Source organism: Schistocerca cancellata, chromosome 1 (assembly GCF_023864275.1).
Source record: "Schistocerca cancellata isolate TAMUIC-IGC-003103 chromosome 1, iqSchCanc2.1, whole genome shotgun sequence".
Classification (NCBI taxonomy): Eukaryota; Metazoa; Arthropoda; class Insecta; order Orthoptera; family Acrididae; genus Schistocerca; species Schistocerca cancellata.
In genome coordinates this window covers 670,757,057-670,779,671 of record NC_064626.1, presented here as the reverse complement: position 1 = coordinate 670,779,671, position 22,615 = coordinate 670,757,057, and the positions used below count along the sequence as shown (strand labels likewise).

General features: G+C 41.5%; 1 protein-coding gene across 1 annotated transcript in view; it reads left to right on the top strand.

The window, feature by feature from the left end:
* The window catches only part of LOC126183877 (polyribonucleotide nucleotidyltransferase 1, mitochondrial), a 131,961-nt gene that overhangs the window by 92,966 nt on the left and 16,380 nt on the right, over nucleotides 1–22,615 (top strand). The window contains exon 6 of the mRNA XM_049926179.1: nucleotides 1,698–1,885. Within this exon, the coding sequence (XP_049782136.1) occupies nucleotides 1,698–1,885 (188 nt within the window). The remainder of the gene's footprint in view (nucleotides 1–1,697; nucleotides 1,886–22,615) is intronic.

Sequence of the window (22,615 nt, the reverse complement as noted above, 5' to 3'; positions counted from 1 at the left end):
GCATCACTGTACTGTGTCATGCATTGTTTGTCGCATTCTGATAGTGCGTGTTTACGGCCTGTCGCCGCTCGCGGCATGGCTTGCTTTTGTGTGCGCTAGTGCCGCTTACAACTAAAAAGAGGCGAATCGTCTCATTAGCGAAGCAATGTCAAGTTGTTACTTACACTGCTGCTTTCTTTGAGAATGATCAACAAGAACCAAATAATAGGCTGCGTATGATAGAACACGTTCTGAACGAGAGTTTGGCGAAAATTTTTCTCCGTTTGAAAATCTTTGCGGGCGCTTCTTTAGTACATCAAATTCTGCACAGAAATTAGAGTCATCTTAGATTTAAAAATCTAGTCAGTTGCCGTGCTTCATTTCTGACTGTATCACTATTAGGCATAAGAATAATACGAATATAAACATGACACGATACGTATATTCTTCCGCGTTTGCTGTTGTCTCACTCTAGTTTCGTAGTTTATTAGGCAGACAGGATTTAAATGAGATAGCAACAAACACGGAAGAATACATGGTAAAATGTTTATATTCGTATTATTCTTATGGTGAATGGTGAAGAGAATACTGCTTGTGATTCACATTTCATCAGGTTATTATTAGCAACCATTTCTTCTCACAGTTAGGAAAAAATTCAGAACGTAGAGTTGGCCATATTGAAAAACATCCCAGTCTTGCCAGTCGGATTTTCGTAGTACATTGAAATTCTACTACATTCGGAGATGAACAATACGGAATTTGTATTTACTTCGTTGGATAATGTATGAAAATGCAGTGGTCTAAACTCGGGGCGGAGAAAAAAAAAAAGCTCGCCTTCCACTTTTTTTTTTTAACTGACGCAGAGGTTTTGGCGCCAGTATTTATCTTTGTGCCTACAAAGCATGCCTGTGTAGCGCTACATATATTCGATGGCAGAAGTTAGTTGTGGCGGCACCTACCAACATTTTTAAGAACTTCCGCTTGCTTTGCACTCGATTCTAAGCCGCAGGCGGTTTTTTGGATTACAAAAACCGGAAAAAAAGTGCGGCTTAGATTCGAGTAAATACGGTAATGCTGACTGAAGTTGTGACATTACCAAATTAATACGCAGGCAACTGCTGGTATAAATTCCTGATTTTCAGCATCTTTGTGCAAAATACTATTTATGTCTGAGACTGTGCACCTAAATTATCTTAGCTGATACAAACACAGACCAAATCAATCATTTTATTGTATACCTGCACCTGTTGTTGTATCTATCAGCATCTTCACTATGTAAAAACTAATATAAAAATTGCAGACAAAAATAACAAGCAGCTCAATGCTCCAAATTTCTGCTAAAATCAGTGAAAGGGCCACAAATGCCCCTCACTTTTTCATGGAAGTCTTATGCTCATTTCCTGTTATGTCAGTGATATGGTGACTAGCTGTTACATAAGAAAGTTCGATTTGAAATTTGTCTTGTGTTCTACATTTTAACCACACACTGTCATAAATTACAAACAACTCTGTGCTCCAGTCATTCACAGGTGTGGTAATAATACATCCTGCAAAAAGAACTCTGCCTATAGCTATATGATAATTTTTAATGTGACATGATCTGCCCCATCTTTTGCAAGATTGTCATAAATGATTTAATCTAAATAGCAGGATGTAAACACCATTGCTTTTATTGTCGTTTTATCTATTATGCCCAGATCTACTTTACCTTTTTATAGGGCATTGAAGATTATATGGGAGACATGGATTTTAAGTTGGCTGGGACTAGAAAAGGTGTGACAGCACTACAGGCAGACATCAAGATACCAGGCCTTCCTCTGAAGATTGTAATGGAAGCTGTCCAAGCAGGCACGGAAGCAAAGTCGCGCATTATAGACAAAATGAATGAGACACTGTCTAAACCAAGGTATGGTCATGTAAATCCATTAAATAAAATTCTTTTTTTTTACAATGTGAAAGATGTGCAGCATTTCAAATAAGATTTTTGTATGTGACTTGTAAGATTAAGATCAAGAGTAACAGCAAGGTAGACTACATTTACCCTTGGTAACTTAAGTGAATAAATAATGTGCAGACTTAAGAGAGGCATAGATATTTGATATGCTGTCAAAAGTCAGAGTTTAACTGCAGCTATCTAACCTATGATCATCAATGCTTTCGTACAGAGTAAATCATTTTACACTTACTACTGAGTGCAAATGTAAAGCAAACGTTTCTCTTGTCTTTTGATATTCACTGTTGAAAATGCAGTTAGATATCTTTTTATCTCTTCACTATTAACTTGAACTGTAGCAGTAGTTGACAACCATGTGTACAATAGCAGAGAATAAAACGTAGCAGAGAAGAAAACATAGAAAGCAATCAATAGTTCAACAAGATTTTTACCACACAAAACATTGCCTAACACTGTGGTACTTATTCTTAGAAGGAAATATTTGGAATGTTGATTGTCAAGATTGTGACGGATTGAATGTTTTGATGAGTTCTTTAAATAAACAATACTGTGTTATACAGTGTGAAGCCCCTCTTTTGTACTTTCCAGGGTACTTACAAACTGGTGGAGATGACAGGATAATGTAAATGGTGGGAAATCACTTTTTAGGAATATACTTAATGAAAATATTGGGAAAGTGTTTCCTAGACACATCAAAAAAGTTTTGCATCACCCCAGTTCCCAGAGCTCCTGAAGATAGACATTGACTGTGGATATTGTATGACAGACACAGTCTCTTTGACTGTTTAGAGATGTCACTAAACCTGCCCAAAGATGTAAACAACCACGCATGAACAGCGCATATTACACGGAGGGGTTCTGACAGCCAATCAGTTCCAGTCATTCCACCAGGAAGGAGGTACATGGCTTGTGTTGTCTGTAGTTCAACCATGCCTAGACAGTCAAAACCACAGATCAGGATTGTTACTTTGTGCCAGGAAGAGCTCTCAACAAGGGAAGTGTCCAGGCTTCTTGGAGTAAACCAAGCGTGTTCGGACATGGAGGAGATACAGAGACAGGAACTGTCGATGACAAGCCTTGCTCAGGCCACCCAAGGGCTACTACTGCAGTGGATGACGGCTACGTAAGGATTACGGCCTCTCCCGCTGGAGGTTCGAGTTCTCCCTCGGGCATGGGTGTGTGTGTGTTGTTCTTAGCATAAGTTAGTTTAATGCTTTTCGTGCAGTCACAGGACCTGTGCGCAATAGGCTGCATGATGCACAACTTCACTCCCAATGTCCATGGTGAGGTCCATCTTTGCAACCATGACACCATGCAGCGCAGTACAGATGGGCCCAACAACGTGCCGAATGGACCACTCAGGATTGGCATCACATTATCTTCACCAATGAGTGTCGCATATGCCTTCAACCAGACAATCGTTGGAGACATGTTTGGAGGCAACCTGGTCAAGCTGAATGCCTTAGACACACTGTCCAGCAAGTGCAGCAAGGTGGTTCCCTTTTGTTTTGGGGTGGCATTATGTGGGGCCGACGTTCGCCGCTGGTGGTCATTGAAGGCACCGTAAAGGGTGTACAATACATGAAAGCCATCCTCCGACCAACAGTGAACCATATCGGCAGCATATTGATGAGGTATTCATCTTCATGGATGACAATTCGCACTCCCATCGTGCGCATCTTATGATTGATTTCCTTCAGGATAATGACATCGCTCGACTAGAGTGGCCAGCACATTCTCCAGACATGAACCCTATCAAACATATCTGGGATAGATTGAAAAGAGCTGTTTATGGACAACATGACCCACCAACCACTCTGAGGGATCTACACAAAATCGCCGTTGAGGAGTGGGACAACCTAGACCAACAGTGCCTTGATGAATTTCTGGAGAGTATTCCACGGTGAATACAGGCATGAATCATTGCAAGAGGACGTGCTACTGGGTATTAGAGGTACCATTGTGTACAGCAATTTGGACCACCACCTGTGAAGGTCTCACTGTGTGGTGGTACAACATGCAATGTGTGGTTTTCATGAGCAACGAAAAGGGCAGAAATGATGTTTATGTTGATCTCTATTCCAATTTTCTGTACAGGTTCTGGAACTCTCGGAACTGACGTGATGCAAAACTTCTTTTGACGAGTGTATTTAATGTTGTTATGTTCTATCAAGCAGTGAAGAAAAATTCAGTTAATATTATGTTATAAAACATAAATAGCCATTTTATTAATTGTATTGGCCTGTAAATTGAAACCTTTAGTCTTACTAAGTTTGATATTTCATGAACAAATAGATACTTCCTACTTTTATTACAAAAGGAAAAAAAATCAGAATAACATTTTGTTTCAGCTTCTTCTAGTGAATTTTTTCTGTCTTATTGTCTAGTTCATAAATATATTCAAGAAATTTCGTATCTAAATCTGCAGCAGAAATATTCATTATATTTACTACTCACCAAGTGGCAGCAGGAGAAAACAGGTGTAATAGATAAAGACGTGTGCAAGCTATTAGAGCTAGTGGTTCCTTCTTCTGATGGGAGATTGAAGGCAAAGGAAGAGGAATGAAGGAAAAAGACTAGCAAGATTTAGAAAATGGGGTGAGTTATGGAAAAGTTGGCTAGAGAACCCTGGGTCAGGGGAGACTAACCAGACAGAATGAGAAGGAAAAACAGTCTGTCTCCCCCGAACCAGGGCTCTGGGTGGCATTTCCATCTCTCTGCCCATTTCCTAAACCTTGTCAATTTTTTCCCTTCATCCCCCTTTCTACCCCTTCATTCCTTCTGCCAGAAGAAACCAATGGCTCTGGCTTCGAAAGCTTGCACGTTTTCTTAACTTTTACGTATGTTTGCTTCTGCAGCCGCTTGGTGAGTAGATTTTTTATCCATCCAGGTACCTTATACTAGCTGAGTACCCAACATTGCTGGGGTACATATTTATTCCAATCTTCTATTAGCCCATCTCCACCATCCCCCGTCTGTCCATCTACACCAGCCCTTCTCTCTGTCCACCTCGACTGCCTCCTCTCTCTGTCCACCTCGACTGCCTCCTCGCTCTGTCCACCTCCACTGCCTCCTCTCTCTGCCCATCTCCTCCTCCATCCCCCACTCTCTGCCCATCTCCTCCTCCATCCCCCACTCTCTGCCCATCTCCTCCTCCATCCCCCACTCTCTGCCCATCTCCTCCTCCATCCCCCACTCTCTGCCCATCTCCTCCTCCATCTCCCCCTCCCTGTCCACCTCCTCCTGCCCCCTTCTGTGTCCATCCCCTCCTCTCCCTGGCCATCTTCTCCTCTTCCCTTTCTCTGCCCATTTCCTCTTCCCCTTCCAGCTGTTCATCTCCTCTGCCCATTTCCTCCTCCCCTTCCAGCTGTTCATCTCCTCTGCCCATTTCCTCCTCCCCTTCCAGCTGTTCATCTCCTCTGCCCATTTCCTCCTCCCCTTCCAGCTGTTCATCTCCTCTGCCCATTTCCTCCTCCCCTTCCAGCTGTTCATCTCCTCCTCCCACTGTCTTTGTCCAACTCCTCCTCTCCCCCCATCTCATTTCCCTCTCCTCTCTCTCTGTCCATTTCCTCCTCCTCCTGTCTGTGCATATCTCCTTGCTGTCTGTCCTCCTTCTCCTCCTCCTCCTCCTCCTCCTCCCTCTCCCCATGTTATCATACTCACTTCAATGGGAGGCTGGTGGTTCTTACCCCACAGCATTTCTTTTAAGATTGTAACTAATGTGCGCACCAAATTTGATTGAAATCATTCCAGAGGTGTAGGAAGGGTTTTATATCTTCAAATTTAACACATAATTCGGACAACACAACAACACATATAAGTTACTGAGTAAGTTGACCTGTGTACAAGTCGGCATTCGATCAAACACTGAGTCTCAGTCTAGCAGCCGCTGCTCGGCTGGCCGCTTAGGTGGCGCAGCTGCTGCCTGGCTGGCAGCCAGCGCCGCACGTAGAGGACGTGCGTAATTGCGCGGCGGCACTTTGAATAATCGGCGAGTCACAACACTTTTCCCCCCTTTGAAATTGTTGCACTGGTCTTGATGGAGGTGTCCTGGAGATGGCTAATGTCCATAGGCGTCGTTTGACTCGCCGTAAAGTCTTGAGGAGGAGGCTTCCCGTATGGACGGAAGTGTCCCCGATGATAACGGGTCGAGATGACAGGAGACGTAGGCGTTGAATCTGCTGAGGCCCCCTGCACCAATCTGCCCGTTGCGGCAAGTCCAGTTGATATGACAGGAGACATGGGCGATGTGTCGGCGTCTGTAGGAGGAGGAGGCGAGTAGAGGTACTCTGACAGAGGACGGTCCTCCGGTTCCTGCATGGGCACATCTCCTGGTGGCGTCCGTTCTGGTGCTGGCATCGCGATGACGGTGAGAGGGCTGCGTTGTGAGTATTGAGAGATGCCAAGATCCCGAGCATCAGGTAGAGCCAAAGGTGGTGTGGCGGCATTCGGAACAGGCGTTGCTGGCACCCGAGGCCGAAGCTGGTCCGAATGACGCACTGCAACACCCGTGTCCGTCTGGATTTCATACAAGCGTCTGCCACGGTGTCGTAAGATGCGGCCCGGGCTCCATTTTGGCCGCCTGCCATATCCCCGTACGCAGACGAGGTCGTCGGCGGTGAACCGGCCAAGTGAAGGCACCCGCGGCCGTGAGGTGGGAGGCCGCAGAAGATGAAGTAGCGTGCGGGGCTGTCGGCCATGTAAGAGCTCAGCCGGGCTGTGATCGCCCATGGGGGTGAAATGGTAAGACGCCAGGAACTGGAGAAGCGCGTCATCAGCAGCAGAAGAAGTCAAAAGTTTCCGCATCTGAGCCTTAAATGTGCGGACCAGTCGTTCAGCCTCACCGTTGGATTGTGGATGGAACGGCGGGGCCGTGACATGCGTAACGCCGTGACGAGCACAAAAATCCGCAAAGTCGGAAAAGGCAAATTGCGGACCATTATCAGTAACAAGAGTAGATGGGAGGCCTTCCAAAGAAAAAATGCGGGCGAGAGCACTGGTGGTTGCCGCGGTGGTAGGTGACGTGCAACGGACAATGAAAGGAAAGTTAGAATAGGCGTCAATTACGAGGAGCCAATAAGTACGTATAAAGGGTCCCGCAAAGTCAGCATGAATGTGCTCCCAGGGCTTCTCAGGCGAAGGCCACGGTGACAAAGATGACTTCGGGGCAGCGGCCTGTGACGCACAAGGGCCGCAGGCAGCGACCATGTGTGCGATGTCAGAGTCGATGCCAGGCCAGTACACATGACGGCGTGCCAGAGATTTTTTGCGAGACACACCCCAGTGCCCCTGGTGAAGGAGGCGCAAGACCGAAGCACGCAAAGACGCAGGTACCACAACACGCGGCGAAGCATTGTCAGTGGAGAGGAGGATAACACCATCCCTAGCCGTGAGGCGGTAGCGCAAAGTGTAGTAGTTCCGCAACGGATCAGAAGTCTTAGCGGACGGGCGATCTGGCCAACCCTTCTGAATACAGCGTAAAACCCGGGAGAGGGTAGGGTCAGAACCCGTAGCAGCCGCCAGCCTGTCCCCAGTGATGGGGAACCCGTCCACAACCCGCTGCTCGGCAACATCCAGGGGGAAACACAAAAGTTCGTCCCTATCGAATGCCTGATCAGGACCCATGGGAAGGCGAGACAAAGCATCAGCATTCGCATGTTGAGCCGTTGGCCGGAAATGAATCTCATAATTGAAACGGGACAAGTAAAGAGCCCAACGCTGGAGGCGGTGTGCAGCCTTGTCGGGAAGTGATGTTGATGGATGAAACAAGGAAACAAGCGGTTTGTAATCCATAACAAGATGAAATTTTGAGCCATAGAGAAAAACACCAAACTTATGAAGAGCATAAATGATGGTCAAAGCGTCTTTCTCAATTTGAGAATACTTTTGTTGGGCATCCGTGAGCGTTTTGGAGGCATAAGCGATGGGTTGTTCCGAACTGTCAGAAAAACGGTGCGCAAGGACGGCACCGACCCCGTATTGAGAGGCGTCTGTGGCAAGAACAAGATGTTGGCCAGGTCGATAAGTAGCCAGGCACGGGGCCTGTTTCAGCATAGTCTTTAATTTCCGGAAAGCCGCGTCACATGCCGCGGACCAGTGAAAAGGCACGTTTTTATGCAACAGGCGATGCAACGGCTGAGCCACCGACGCCGCAGATGGTAAAAACTTGTGATAGTATGCTATTTTCCCCAAGAAAGCCTGCAGTTCCTTAACAGATGTAGGACGAGGAAGAGCATCGATCGCAGCAACAGTGTGTTGAAGCGGACGAATACCATCCCGAGAGAGTTGAAACCCCAAGTACGTAATAGATGCCTGAAAAAATTGTGATTTCTGAAGATTACACTTAAGACCGGCAGTCTGTAAGACATTAAAAAGTGTGCGGAGATTTTGAAGATGTTCTTCAGTGGTGGAGCCAGTGACAACAATGTCGTCCATGTAATTAATACACCCCGGGACAGGGAGCAATAATTGTTCCAAGAATCGCTGAAAGAGAGCAGGGGCGCTAGCAATCCCGAATGGCAAGCGTTGGTATTGATAGAGGCCGAAAGGCGTGTTAAGGACCAGAAACTGCCGGGAAGCAGCGTCGAGAGGAAGTTGATGATAAGCTTCAGACAGGTCAATTTTAGAAAAACACTGTCCTCCAGCGAGTTTAGTGAACAGTTCTACAGGACGGGGCATAGGGTAAGTGTCGATGAGGCATTGAGCATTTACAGTGGCTTTGAAGTCGCCACAGAGACGAATATCACCATTGGGCTTAGCAACTACGACGACAGGAGAGGACCACTCACTGGAAGTGACAGGAAGCAAGACCCCTGAAGCAGTGAGACGATCCAACTCCCGTTTTATCCGATCACGAAGGGCCACAGGAATGGGCCGAGCCCGAAAAAACTTAGGCCGAGCAGTGGGTTTGAGCGTGATATGAGCTTCAAAGTCGTTTGCACGGCCTAACCCAGGAGAAAAAAGGGACGAAAATGTCGTCGACAAGGAATCCAGTTGAGCATAAGGAATAGCGTCAGAGACAATATTGACGGAGTCATCTATGGAGAACCCAAAAACGCGAAAGGCGTCGAAACCAAAAAGATTTTCTGCGGCGCTCTGGTCGACCACAAATATGGGAACAGTGCGAACGACGGATTTGTAAGATACCTCAGCATTAAACTGTCCCAAGAGAGAAATCTTCTGTTTATTGTACGTCCGTAATTGCCGAGTGACAGGGGACAGGAGTGGAGAACCCAGCTGAAGATACGTCTGAGAATTAATTATAGTGGCAGCAGAACCGGTATCCACTTGCATGCGAACATCTCGACCAAGGATTTGGACAGTGAGGAATAAATCCCTGAAAGGGAAGAAGTGCAATTGACAGACAACACAGAATCAGAATCAGCGTCATGTTCATGAACATCATGTATGCGGTCGGATTTACAAACGGAAGACACATGACCTTTCTTTTTGCAATTGTGACACACAGCCCAACGTTGGGGACAATCCTCGCGTGAATGTTTCGTAAAACACCGCGGACATGAAGGAAGTTGCCGGGGATTTTGCTGCAGTTTCTTAGTGGGTTGTTTACGGCTAGGCCGAGGCTGCGCGTGGGAGCGCACTGCGGCCACGTCGGCCGGCGGGGACGCGCCGCACGCGTCGTCAACAGCGCACAGAGGTTGTATTTCCCCGACGTCACCCCACGCTTCTATTTGCGCCCCAACTGAAGGGCACGTTGCTGAACTTCTTTGTCGGGCGCCGACCGGATAATAGCATCCCGTACCATGGAATCGGCATAGGATTCTTTGTGAACGTCAGTAACAAAGTGACACTTTCGACTGAGGCCTTGAAGTTCACCAGCCCAAGCGCGATAGGACTGATTTGGTTGTTTGTGACAGCGATAAAAGGCAACACGAGAGGCTACCACATGCGTTTGCTTTTGAAAATAGACAGACAGAAGGGAGCACATTTCAGCAAAGGACAAAGACGCAGGATCCTTCAAAGGAGCCAATTGCGACAACAACCGATACATTTGAGGTGAAATCCAGGAAAGGAACAGAGACTTACATGGTTGTTCGTCCGTGACATGAAATTCCAAGAAGTGCTGTCGAAGACGTTTTTCATAATCAGACCAGTCTTCCGCCGTCTCGTCGTAAGGTGGAAAAGGAGGTACAGCGAACGACGAGAAACGCCCCGCATTGGATGCCGCGACGAAATCGCGAATCGCCGCTGTTAGAAGCGTTTGCTGTTCAAGGAGATTTTGCAAGAGCTGCTCGACAGTAGCCATGGAACCCTGTGAGTCAACGGTGAAAAGGAAAAATCCCATCCTCGTCACCAATTTTATATCTTCAAATTTAACACATAATTCGGACAACACAACAACACATATAAGTCACTGAGTAAGTTGACCTGTGTACAAGTCGGCATTCGATCAAACACTGAGTCTCAGTCTAGCGGCCGCTGCTCGGCTGTCCGCTTAGGTGGCGCAGCTGCTGCCTGGCTGGCAGCCAGCGCCGCACGTAGAGGACGTGCGTAATTGCGCGGTGGCACTTTGAATAATCGGCGAGTCACAACAAAGAGCTCTTTACCCATGGCATTGTCCGCATACACATATGTCAAATATATATCACACATATTGTACACATGTCACCTGTATGTCTAGCGAATTTCGCCTTGCAATTTCATTTTCATGCAGCTCAATGTTTATGACAATGTATGTTTTGATAATTATGCAGATACATCCATTTTTATTCGTGAATACTATCTGCAAAATTGTTTATGATTAGAAGTAGTAGTAATGAAGTAATAAATTAAAATATCATGCATGATATGGCAGTTTCTTACACATCTCGGTGTTTGTGACATCATATGTCCTGAACTGCATGTTGAACAATGATATATTTTTGTTGGTATCTTCAGCGGCACATGTGGATACTGTCTGTGAAATGTGTAGAAGATAGAGTTAGCAGAAAAGAAGTAATAAATTAAAATGCCGTGCATGATGTGGCAGTTTTTTCTCGCATCTCAGTGTTTGACATCATATCTCCTGAACTGTGTCGTATAGTGATATTTTTTGTAGGCACATTCAGTGGCAGATGTGATACTGTCTGCAAAAAGTGTTGTGAATAGAGCTAGTAGCAATGAAGTACTGAATTTAAACATCTTGCTTGATGCAGTAGTTATTCGTGTGTTTCAGTGTTTATGGCATCAGTGAAGACACAATTAACCAGACTAATTGGTGTATTAAGTTGTTCGGATAATCAAAACTCCGGATAATTGAATGAACAGGGTTTGTAACGTAAATAGTGGCAACTATTTAGTCACAACCAATACGAAAGAGTTACATGTTTACACCTGTTACTGTCCTTCATAGTAGTCACCAGCGTTGTGTAGAACCCATTGCCAGTGATGTAAAAGACATAGTATACTGTTGGCAGAGCCTGTTCTGTTGATGGTGCAAATGGAGTGGTCTAAAGTTATGGTGATTCTCATGTATGACTGTGATGGTGTTATCCTAATGCATTACATTCCACCACGGCAGACCGTCAGTGCACAGTATTACTCTTCGTTTTTGGAACATCACCTGCGACCAGCTTTGCAAAAGAAGTGGTGACAATTTCTGTGCAACCCACCCATCATTTTGCAGGACAGTGTGCGGGCACATACACCACAAGCTGTGGCTGTTCTGTTCGGTCGATGGGACTGGGAAGTACTGTACCATCCACTATACTCACCGGACTTAAGTCCTTGTGACTTTGATTTGATTCCGAAGATGAAGGAACCACTTCGTGACATTCGCTTCAGAACTGTTCCAGAGATTCGACAGGCAGTAGACCGCTCCATTCATACCATCAACAGAACAGGCTCTGCTAACGGTATACTACGCCTTCCACATCGCAGGCAATGGGTTCTACACAACACTGGTGAAGACCTTGAAGGACAGTAACAGGTGCAAACATGTAACTCTTTTGTATTGGGTGTGAGTAAATAGTTGCCACTATTTAAGTTCCAACCCTCGTATGGAGAAAAGTGATTTTTGTGTTATTAACTCTAGGAAGGTAACCTACATCATAAGGTTATCTTTTAGGTTCTCCATCATATGGCTATCTCTCTATGGTGAAAACATAATGTTGGGTGTTTATTCAAAACAACAAAAACAAATTAAACTTATTAAAATCATCAAAAATCAATATTTATTCTGAGATTAGACACACATTTTCATGTGCAAATACTGCAACCTTAATCATGAAATACCTAACAAAATTCACATAGGTCAGTCACTGTAGTTTAATTTTGTGTAAACAATTTTCTGTCTTCATTGCAACTACATCACAAATTCATTTTAATCATGGTAAATTGTATTTCTTTTATGAAACAGTTGAAAGTTGTTTCTAGGGCTAGAAATGCTTCTGCATGAGATGCATCACTGTTCCTAAATAACAAACATGGAAAGCAAAAAAAGTGTATTGCAGACATCACATCCGGAGGCCCAAATCTTTTTATACACTTTCATACTAAATGTCTTTGTATACTCGCTTTTTTTACCGTCACCTATAGTTTTTTGACTCACAAGGGTAAAAAAAAGCAGAAACACACAAACAACATACTTTATCTTAGCTCATTAGGTAAAGTTAATACTGCATTAAGTTGTGCCTATCATGACATAGTGAAACACAATCTGTTTATTTTCATAATATTGTAGCACACGGGTAAAATTTTGCAATTTTGTACAAGCCGACACTGGTGGTTGTTGTACCCAGAACCGTGTACATGGAGGTACCCTGCACACTTGATAGTCACAGGTAGGGCCCTACCTGTGGCTATCGAGTGTGCAGATAGCACAAGACAACTGACCACCACCAACACCTACCTTGTTACTTTACTTATTGTTTTGTAGAGTTTCGCTATATGTTTGTGTACACAGGATAGCATTCTCCATCATCAGATCATGCCTATGTTTAAGAGGAAAGAGGCCATATAACTGTGTTGACATCGCCCTTGTAGCTCACACCTCTTTTTTCATGCTGCAAGTTTATCCTTCTGCTCTACTTTTTTACCCTCCATCTTTCTGTTGGGTGGTCTTCTTGATTCCAATTGTTCTTGGATTTGGTTTGTGATTTTGGATACTCGTTTGCTTCACTTCTGACGTTCTAAACTTCCCATTCTTAACTATGTGGTCTCCTTGTTGGGCTTGACTTCTTGACTTGCTATTGCTTTCCCAGGATACTATGCCCAAAACCCAGTATGGTAGCCACTCCATTGTGGTCGGGGTCCCGGGTTCGATTCCCGGCGGGGTCATGGATTTTCACCTGCCTTGAGATGACTGGGTGTTTGTGTTGTCCTCATCATTTCATCATCATCCAGGAAAGTGGCGAAATTGGACTGAGCAAAGATTGGGTAATTGTACGGGCGCTGATAACCACGCAGTTGAGCGCCCCACAAACCAAACATCATCATCATCACTCCATTGTGGTGATGTAGGGGGGGGGGGGGGGGGGAGGCATCGTCAAGTACCTGCAGAGTGGTAGAACCCTGACCACACAGGGGTTGTGCTATTGGTGTTTGAGCTGGAAACTCCCTACACAAGCCAAGGAGAATGTGCCCATTATGGATGGGGCCCAGAGACACTGGGCAACTGTTTACTGGCCAGTTAACCATTGCTGTGGCTGGGTGGTGCCCGTGGGGAGAGCTCCTGTTTGGATTGTGTGGTACTACGGCAGAAGATTGGCACATGAAGAGAATTAAACTTGCTTCCGCTGGTGGGAATGCGTTTATCTGTCTTTAAAAATTGCTTGATTTCACCAGTCATTGACCACAAAATGACTCATGTTGCTGTTTGCTCATCTTCAGTGATCATTATCATAATAACTTGTAAGATATACAGATGCTTTCAACCAGCTTCTCTTAAGCATTACATATACAAATAATTTTTTAGACACCCTTCTGTCTCCCTCACCCCTTTACCCCCCAACCCCCACCCAATCCCTCCAACAAGGGTATCATCACTACTGCAATAGCCTCCCCACATCAAAGTAGCTATGAGGGCATGCTGAAAAGTAATGCCTCCAAATTATTTATGTGAAATCCCATAAAACTTTTTAAATGAAACAATTTTTTCAAATGTTCTACAGCTTTATTCTTCATGCCAATGCATTTATTTCTCAACATAGTCACCCTGGTGATGAGCCCATTTATTCCAGTGAGAGACCAGCTTGTTGATACCATCATTGTAGAATGCCTGACTTTGTTGACAGAGCCACTACCTCTCCTCTGCTTGCACCACTTCATCATCATCATCATATTGAAGTCCTCAAAGGTGTTCTTTAAGTTTTGGAAACAGATGAAAATCTAATGGAGCCAAATTGGGACTGTATGGAGGATGATCAGTGACAATGAATCCATGGCGGCATATTGCTGCAGATGTCACAGTGTTCTTGTGTGGTCTGGCATTCTTATGTTGAAGCAGAGGGTGCTCGTCACGTGTGGAGGAACTCTTTGAATTTGAAACTCGATTACAGCACACTGCTTCTCGTGCACCGACATAGTTAAGTTACACACTGCCACATTACACGCTACACCTTGGAGCTCTTTAGTGGCAAAGGGATGCAAATATGTAGATATGAGGAATGAAGATGTAGAATGAGTAACATTTATCTAAAAGGGGGCAGGTAAAACACAGTAACGTAGTTGTAGAAACGATTGGTATTGTAGTTGTAAATTGTCATAGCTGTGGTGGGAAAGAACCAGAGCTCCAAGTCCTAATAGAAAACGCTGAAGCCCAAGTAGTCAAAGCCAGAAATAAGTTCAGCCAAAATTTTTTCAAACGACTATTCAGAAAGGATAGATTAAATACAGTTGGTGGTGGAGTATTTATTGCTGTCAGAAGTAGTTTAAATTTAGTGAAATTGAAGAAGATAGTTCCTGCAAAATAGTATGGGTAGCGATTATACGTGAGAAGCAGACTAAACTATTAATTGGATCGTTTTACTGACCCCCTGACGCAGAAGATATAGGTGCTGAACAGTTCAAGAAAACTAGAGTCTCATTTCAAATAGATACCCCACTCATACAATTATAGTCGGTGGTGACTTCAATCTACCCTCAATATGCTGGGAAAATTATACGCTTAAAGCCTGCGGCAGGCATAAAACATCATCCGAAATTGTACTGAATGCTTTCTCAGAAAATTAATATGAACAATTATTTCATGAGCCCACTCTAAGTGTAAATGGTTGCAAAAGCATACTTGACCTCTTAGCAACAAATAATCTGGACAAATTGGGAGTATCGTGATGAATGCCGGGATTGGCGACCACAAGGCAGTTGCTGCTAGGCTGAATACCATAATACCTACAACCATCAAAAAGAAATGAAAAGTATATCTATTTATAAAAGCTGATAAAAATGCTCTTAATGCCTTTTTAAGAGACAGTCTTCACTCCTTCCGATCTGATCACGTAAGTGTAGAAAAGATACGGAATGATTTCAAAGAGATAGTATCAACGTTAATTTAGAGATATATACCACATAAATTATTAAGTGGTGGTGATGATACCCCCTGATACACAAAACGAGTCAGATCACTGTTACAGAAGCAATGAAAAAAGCATGCCAAATTTAAAAGAATACAAAATCCCCAAGATTGGCAAAGTTTTGCAGAAGTTCAACATATAGTGCTTACTTCAATACAAGATGCTTTTAATAATTTCACAACAAAACTCTGCCATGGGATCTGGCAGAAAACCCAAAGAGATTTTGGTCATACATAAAGCACACCAGTGGCAAGAGGCAATCAATACCTTCACTGCATGATAACAATGGTGGAGTCCTTGATGACAGTGCCACTAAAGCAGAGTTATTAAACACGGTTTTCTGAATCTCCTGCACCAAAGAAGAAGAAATAAATATTCCTGAGTTTGAATCAAGAACTGCTGCCAAGATGATAAACATAGAAGTAGAGATCTTTGGTGTACCAAAGCAGCTTAAATCACTTAAGAAAGGCAAGGCCTATGGTCCAGATTGAATACCAGTCAGGTTCCTTTCAGAGTATGCTGATACAATAGCTCCATATTTACCAATTATATACAACCACTTGCTCACAGAAAGATCCATACCTAAAGACTGGAAAATTGCTCAAGTCACAACACCCAAAGAGGGAAGTAGGAGTAATCAGCTGAATTACAGGCCCATATCACTAATGGCGATTAGCAGTAGGGTTTTGGAACATATACTGTGTTCGAACATTATGAAGTACCTCAGAGAAAACTATTTATTGGCACATAGTCGGGACGGATTCAGAAACACATCTAGGTCTTTATACTCAGGGAGTAATGAGTGCTATTGGCAGGGGATGTCGTATTGTTTCCATATTTTTAAATTTCCAGAAGGCTTTTGACACCGTTCCTCATAAGCATCTTCTAATCAAACTGCATGCCTATAGAATATTGTCTCAGCTGTGTGACTGGATTCGTGATAGATGGAAAGTCATCGAGTTAAACAGAATTAATATCCTGCGTTTCCCAAGGAAGTGTTATAGGCCCTCTATTGTTAACAACATAGGAGACAATCTGAGTAGCCGTCTTAGATTGTTTGCAGATGATGCTGTCATTTACCATCTTGTAAAGTCATCAGATGGCCAAAACAAATTGCAAAATGATTCAGATACGATATCTGTATGGTGCGAAAAGTGGTAATTTACCCTGAATAAAGAAAAGTGTGAAGTTATTCACATGAGTACTAAAAGAAATCTGCTAAATTTCGATTATGCAAAAAGTCACACAAATCTGAAGGCTGTAAATTCAACTAAATACTTAGGAATTACAGTTACAATTACAAATAACCTAAATTGGAATGACCACTTAGACAATTTTGTGGGTAGAGCAAACCAAAGACTGCGATTCATTGGCAGAACACTTAGAAGGTGCAACAGGTCTACAAAAGAGACTGCTTGCATTACGCTTATCTATTCTATTCTGGAATTTTGCTGTGCGGTGTGGTATCCTCATCAGTTGGGACTGATGGATGACACTGAAAATGTTCAGAGAAGGGCAACTCATTTTGTATTATCATGAAATAGGGGAGATAGTGCTCAGACATGATGCTTGAATTGGAGTGGCAGTTATTAAAACAAAGGCGTTTTTTGTTGCGTGGGATCTTCTCATGAAATTTCAATCACCAGTTTTCTCCTCCAATTGTGAAAACATTCTGCTAGCACCCACCTACATAGGGATAAATGATCATCACGATAAAATAAGAGAAATCAGGGCTCGCACAGAAAAATTTAAGTGCTCGTTTTTCCCGTACGGTGTTCGAGAGTGGAACGGTACAGAGACAGCTTGAAGGTGGTTCATTGAACCCTCTACCAGACACTTTATTGTGAATACCAGAGTACTCATGTAGATGTAGATTTAAAAAGCTTTAGGAGTTTTCACATAAAGTCGAAGGAACTATTTTTCAGGATGCTCTTGTATATTGTCAGTGAAGTGTACATATGTATTTCCTTGGTATACCCATCCCCAGACTTGCTGAATCTCATAAAGATCAGAGCAGGAATCATGTGTTAATACACTACAATGCTGCTCTTGAATATATTGACAAATTTAGCAACTGATACGACAATGAAAAGACGTCTAAAAGAACCAAACTTCTCTCAACATACAGTCTTCCTTTTTTTTCCCCCCTGTGCCACCCTTCTACTACGTCCTGTATTCGTGTAGATATCACCAAAATGCCTGCCACTTGTACATAAAAATTCATATTCAGTTACTGTTCAGGTTTCTATAGCAGCTCAATATTAGTAAACCAGCCTTTAAGAATGGAAGGCTTTTAAATATGAGTGTTTGTATTAGGAGAACATATACCCTACTGATAATCACATAGGCAAGTATATGTGGAAACTAATGGATAGCGACATCTTTTTCTCTCACAGGAGATTCAATGTTTGCCTAAGAATGTATTTTGCTACAGATGATGATTTTGTCTTTAGGGTTCCTGATGGTCATCTGTTTGTCTTCTTTTTAGTTCATTTTGTGCAGTGTCTAAATTACACTACATCTATTCAATGTAAGTGGATGCAACTTCAGTAAATCATGTTGAGACTTAATACAACTAAACACCATTTCTTGTAATTTCCCCTCAGTTTGCAGCAGTGATGCCACTCTTCCTTTAATAGAAATGATCAGTATTTTCCTCTGATAATGCACATGTTCCCTCAATGTTCAGTACCTCACACAATGATATATGGCAATTTCTCAATAAATTTCACAGTGGATTCCATACTTTGCACAGTTAAGACAGCACACAGTCTTTGTTACATTGATCTTATTCAGATCAGAAAGCAAACACAGCCAACACTTAGCTCACGGCATCTGTAGGAGACTTTTGGGATGGCTGCTGAATATTTTGCACCAATGAAACTCACAACCAGCTATAAATGTTTGTAAATGTGGCTACTACTTTCAGTATCTTATGTTCTAAATTCTACAGTCAAAAAATTTTATTATTATGATGTCCTCAGGTTATGAAACCAAGGAAGAAATACATATGATGTATTTTAGTACTTAATTTCACTATAGAGACAGTTCTAATCAATTTTTTGTATTGCATTTTGTGGCATAAAGGAAAGACATTGTGTGTTTCAAGTTTACTTGTTCAATCTAATTTTTTGTGGACTCGATTAACCTTGCTGTTAAATCAGCAATTAGAAAATGTAAAAACCACAAGTTTTGGTAACAATGGTATAAATATTTCTAAGTGTCCTATGGTTATATATGTCATCTGAGCCTGTCCCCGAGTTTAATGAACTACATGTGGGATCAATCAGATTTTATCAACGACCCCTTACATATGATTGTATTATAACTGCAATGTTTGTCAGCAATTTTGCTCTCTTGTAAAGATATAATGTCAGGACTTTTCATTTCATCTCTACCAAATGCATATGGTTGAATTCATTTTTCTTTTCCTAATAATGTAGTCTGTGTAATTGTGGATCACCATTGATGATGCCATTCTTCCCACATTACAGAGCAATGCAGTTAGCACAGTTACTTCAAATCCCCATCCAGCTTGCCTGATTTAGCTTTTCCACAATTCCCTTAAAATCTTCTAAGGGGAATGCCAGCACAGTACCTTCAGACGGGAGACCGCCACTTCTTTTCACCGTCTTCTTCTATCTGACTTTGTGCTCAATTTCTAATGACTTAATTGCTGATGGGAAATTAATCCATGATCTTTCTCCCTTTTTTGTATGACTGTAATCTGTTGCACTGGCTTTCTTAACTTGCATAGAATATTCTTTTATTTGCTTTTCAGAACTGCACAGTTTCAGACGTCTAGCCATTTCAAGTGTATGGCATAACTGCCATATATTTGGGATAGAGTCAGAAGTAACTTTGGTTTTACATACCGAAAAATACAGTTGGATAGGCAGACTTCTTACAGTATGACAGCATCTGACCCATCCCTTGCTCTATTGACTTCAATAATTGAAATACTGAAGAAATTAGCAAATTTGAACACTCATTAAGAAGAGCAAATGAATGTAGAATAGTTACAATTTCATTGTTTCTAATTGACTTTCTGCTCATTGATGTTGACATTCTTGTTTGGTTGTTCATCTAGGTGGTAGATTGTGCTTGCTGCAAGACAGTTGGGTTATTGCTTGTAAATATGTAATTTGAAATCCCTGGGGGGTGCCCCAGGGATTAGTGTTGGGCCTCTCCTGTTCCTTATGTATATAAATGATATGCCCTCTAGTATTACGGGTAACTTTAAAATATTTCTGTTTGCTGATGACACTAGCTTGTTAGTAAAAGATGTTGTGTGCAACATAGGCTCAGTTTGAAATAGTGCAGTTCATGACTTAAGCTTATGGCTTGTAAAAACTAAACTAATGCTAAATCACAGTAAGACTCAGTTTCTACAGTTTTAACACACTGCAACAAAACCTGATGTTTTAATTTCACAGAATGGGCGTATGATTAATGAAACTGAACAGTTCAAATTTCTAGGTGTTCAGATAGGTAGTAAACTGTTGTGGAAAGCGCACATTCCGGATCTTGTTCAAAGCCTTAATGCTGCCTTTTTTTTACGATTTGAATGGTATCTGAAGTGAGTGGTCGCTCCATACGAAAATTAGTCTACTTTGCTTATTTTCATTTGCTTATGTCATATGGTATTATATTCTGGGGTAACTCTTCCCATTCTAAAAGGATATTTTTGGCTCAGAAATAGGGTGCGGGCAATAAGTCGTGTAAGTCCGCGAACCTCTTGTCAAACCCTGTTCACGAGTCTGGCTATTTTGAAACTGGCCTATATTTTCCTCACTGTAATTTCTTGTTAACAATATTAGCTTATTCCTAAGAATAAGCAACTTTCACTCAGTTAATACTCGACAGAAATCAAACCTGCATTTGGATCGGACTTCCTTAATTCTTGTGCAGAAAGGTGTGCAGTATACTGCTGCATCCATTTTCAATAAGCTACCACTCAAATTAAAAAAATCTTAGCAGGAATCCATGCACTTTCAAATCGAAACTGAAGAGTTTCCTCATGGGTCACTCCTTCTATTCTGTTGTTGTATTGTTGATTGCTTTTACTTAAACTTATGGGTTGACATTTTTCGGGCTCATAAACATTTTATTTTTATCTGTTATTACTTTTATGTTGTAATTTGATGTACTGATGGAACTTGATGTGTAAAATATAATAATAATAATAATAATAATAATAATAATAATAATAATAATAATAGACATTAGATCTTTCACAGCATGATAGAATACTTGTTGACATTTTAATAAAATTATTTGTTTTTCTTAACCAAAGATAAATAGTTTTTTACATGCACACACTCGCATTGCTGCCCCCCCCCCCCCCCCCCCCCCCCAATCCACACACCCACAGACAAATATAAAAGAGAAGACAAATGGATATGTGTAGGCTTTGTGGGAATTAAGTATTATTTTAAACACAATAACATAATAGTTTATGTTGTAAATGCTCAGCAACTGATTCTCAGATTGTAATGAAAATTACTTTCAGGTGCAACATTTTGTAGAGCATATAAAATAATTTAGAAGACAAATTTAAAGCTAAAGAAAGAAGATGTAGCACAGAAGACAAGGAGGAAACAGTGCTACAACAGCTCGAGGCCCTGTGCTCACCAAGCAGATCATGTACAAATGACTGTACATTCCTCTGGGGGAATCATTTTTATCATCATTGTGTAAATTTGGCATATTGCAGGCAAAATAATGAAAATAATAGTATTTACACATATGCACATAAATCTGATAATTCATAAATGAATTTTTCAATATTTGATCAGTAAAAGAAAATATTCAATTCTTTTCCCAGTGAAAAACTTTTTCTTTCAACTTCAAAATCTTTAAGAATGATCTCTACCCATCTGTTTATATGGTTTCAAAAACCAGGAAGTTTCCTTTTTTAAATAATCAGACTTATCTTATCAAAAAGGTGGTATAAAATAGGGGTTATTTTTAATGATTTCAATATTTTTTCCTCAAAAAATCATGTAATGCAATTAGTATCTTTCTTTTAGTTATCAGAACCACGATAAAAAACTTTCAGCTCATTCCCTGATGCAAACATGTCCTTCATATGTACAACTGACAATACTACACTACAAATTAGAATACAGTTTCCTAACTTCAGCTTCACCACCTTCCCAAAACATATACTTCTTATTAATTTCCAATCCATCATCTCTGCATCATCTTAATCACTTCATTTCTCAAAACACACTGACATCTTACAACAGTCTGCTCAACATTGCAAAAATAAATAAAAATATTCTAACTGTAGTACATGTACTATTCAAAATATAGTAATTCAGTATCTGTTTGTATAGAAATTCAGTATCTGACTTCAGTGTGATGACATAGTTTTCAGATACTACCTGTGAGGTCTGAAAGCAGTTCTCTCTCTCTCTAAAAACAATATTCTCCTTAAAAAAGTGATTGATTTGGGATAAAAAGTTATTTAACATAGCCTCAGATTAGTCTACTTCATATTTGATGCAAGATACTCTTTGATGGTTCAGTTTTTCATAACAGGTCTGTTCAAATGCTGACAGCAAATTATAAAAGAAAAAGTCTAACATCAAATATTTTTCTAAATGTATCCAAAAATGTGTTTTTTTAACACTGCCATGAAACTAAACAACAAAGAAACCCAACCCATTAAATAATATTATTTCCCAAAAAGTATTCCCTACATAGGTATTGTAAGAATGTTCCAAATAATCTCCAGTTCCATCTACCATTATTTTTCTGTTTCTCATAATCTCCAGTTCCATCTACCATTATTTTTCTGTTTCTCAACACACGACAAAGTTTAAAGCACATTAATGAAAAATTCTTTAGGAATGTTTTTCATCAAAACAGTAAATTACATACTCTACTATATGATCAGCGTAATATTAATTTTTAAATACTGACAAAAATTTATCCTTCAGAGCTCTCTCATCATCCAAAGATAATAAGAATACATACCACAACATAACTAATTACTTTATGGAAATCACTAAAATCATAATATGCTTCATTTTCTAGTACTAAACAGTAAACATAATGAAAGCAAAAGCATTAGATGATCGCTGTACGATAGCAATCCTACCATCATGTAGCTTTAAATATGGTTGTTCAGTTTGCCCCACTAATTCATTTACAAAGTATCATC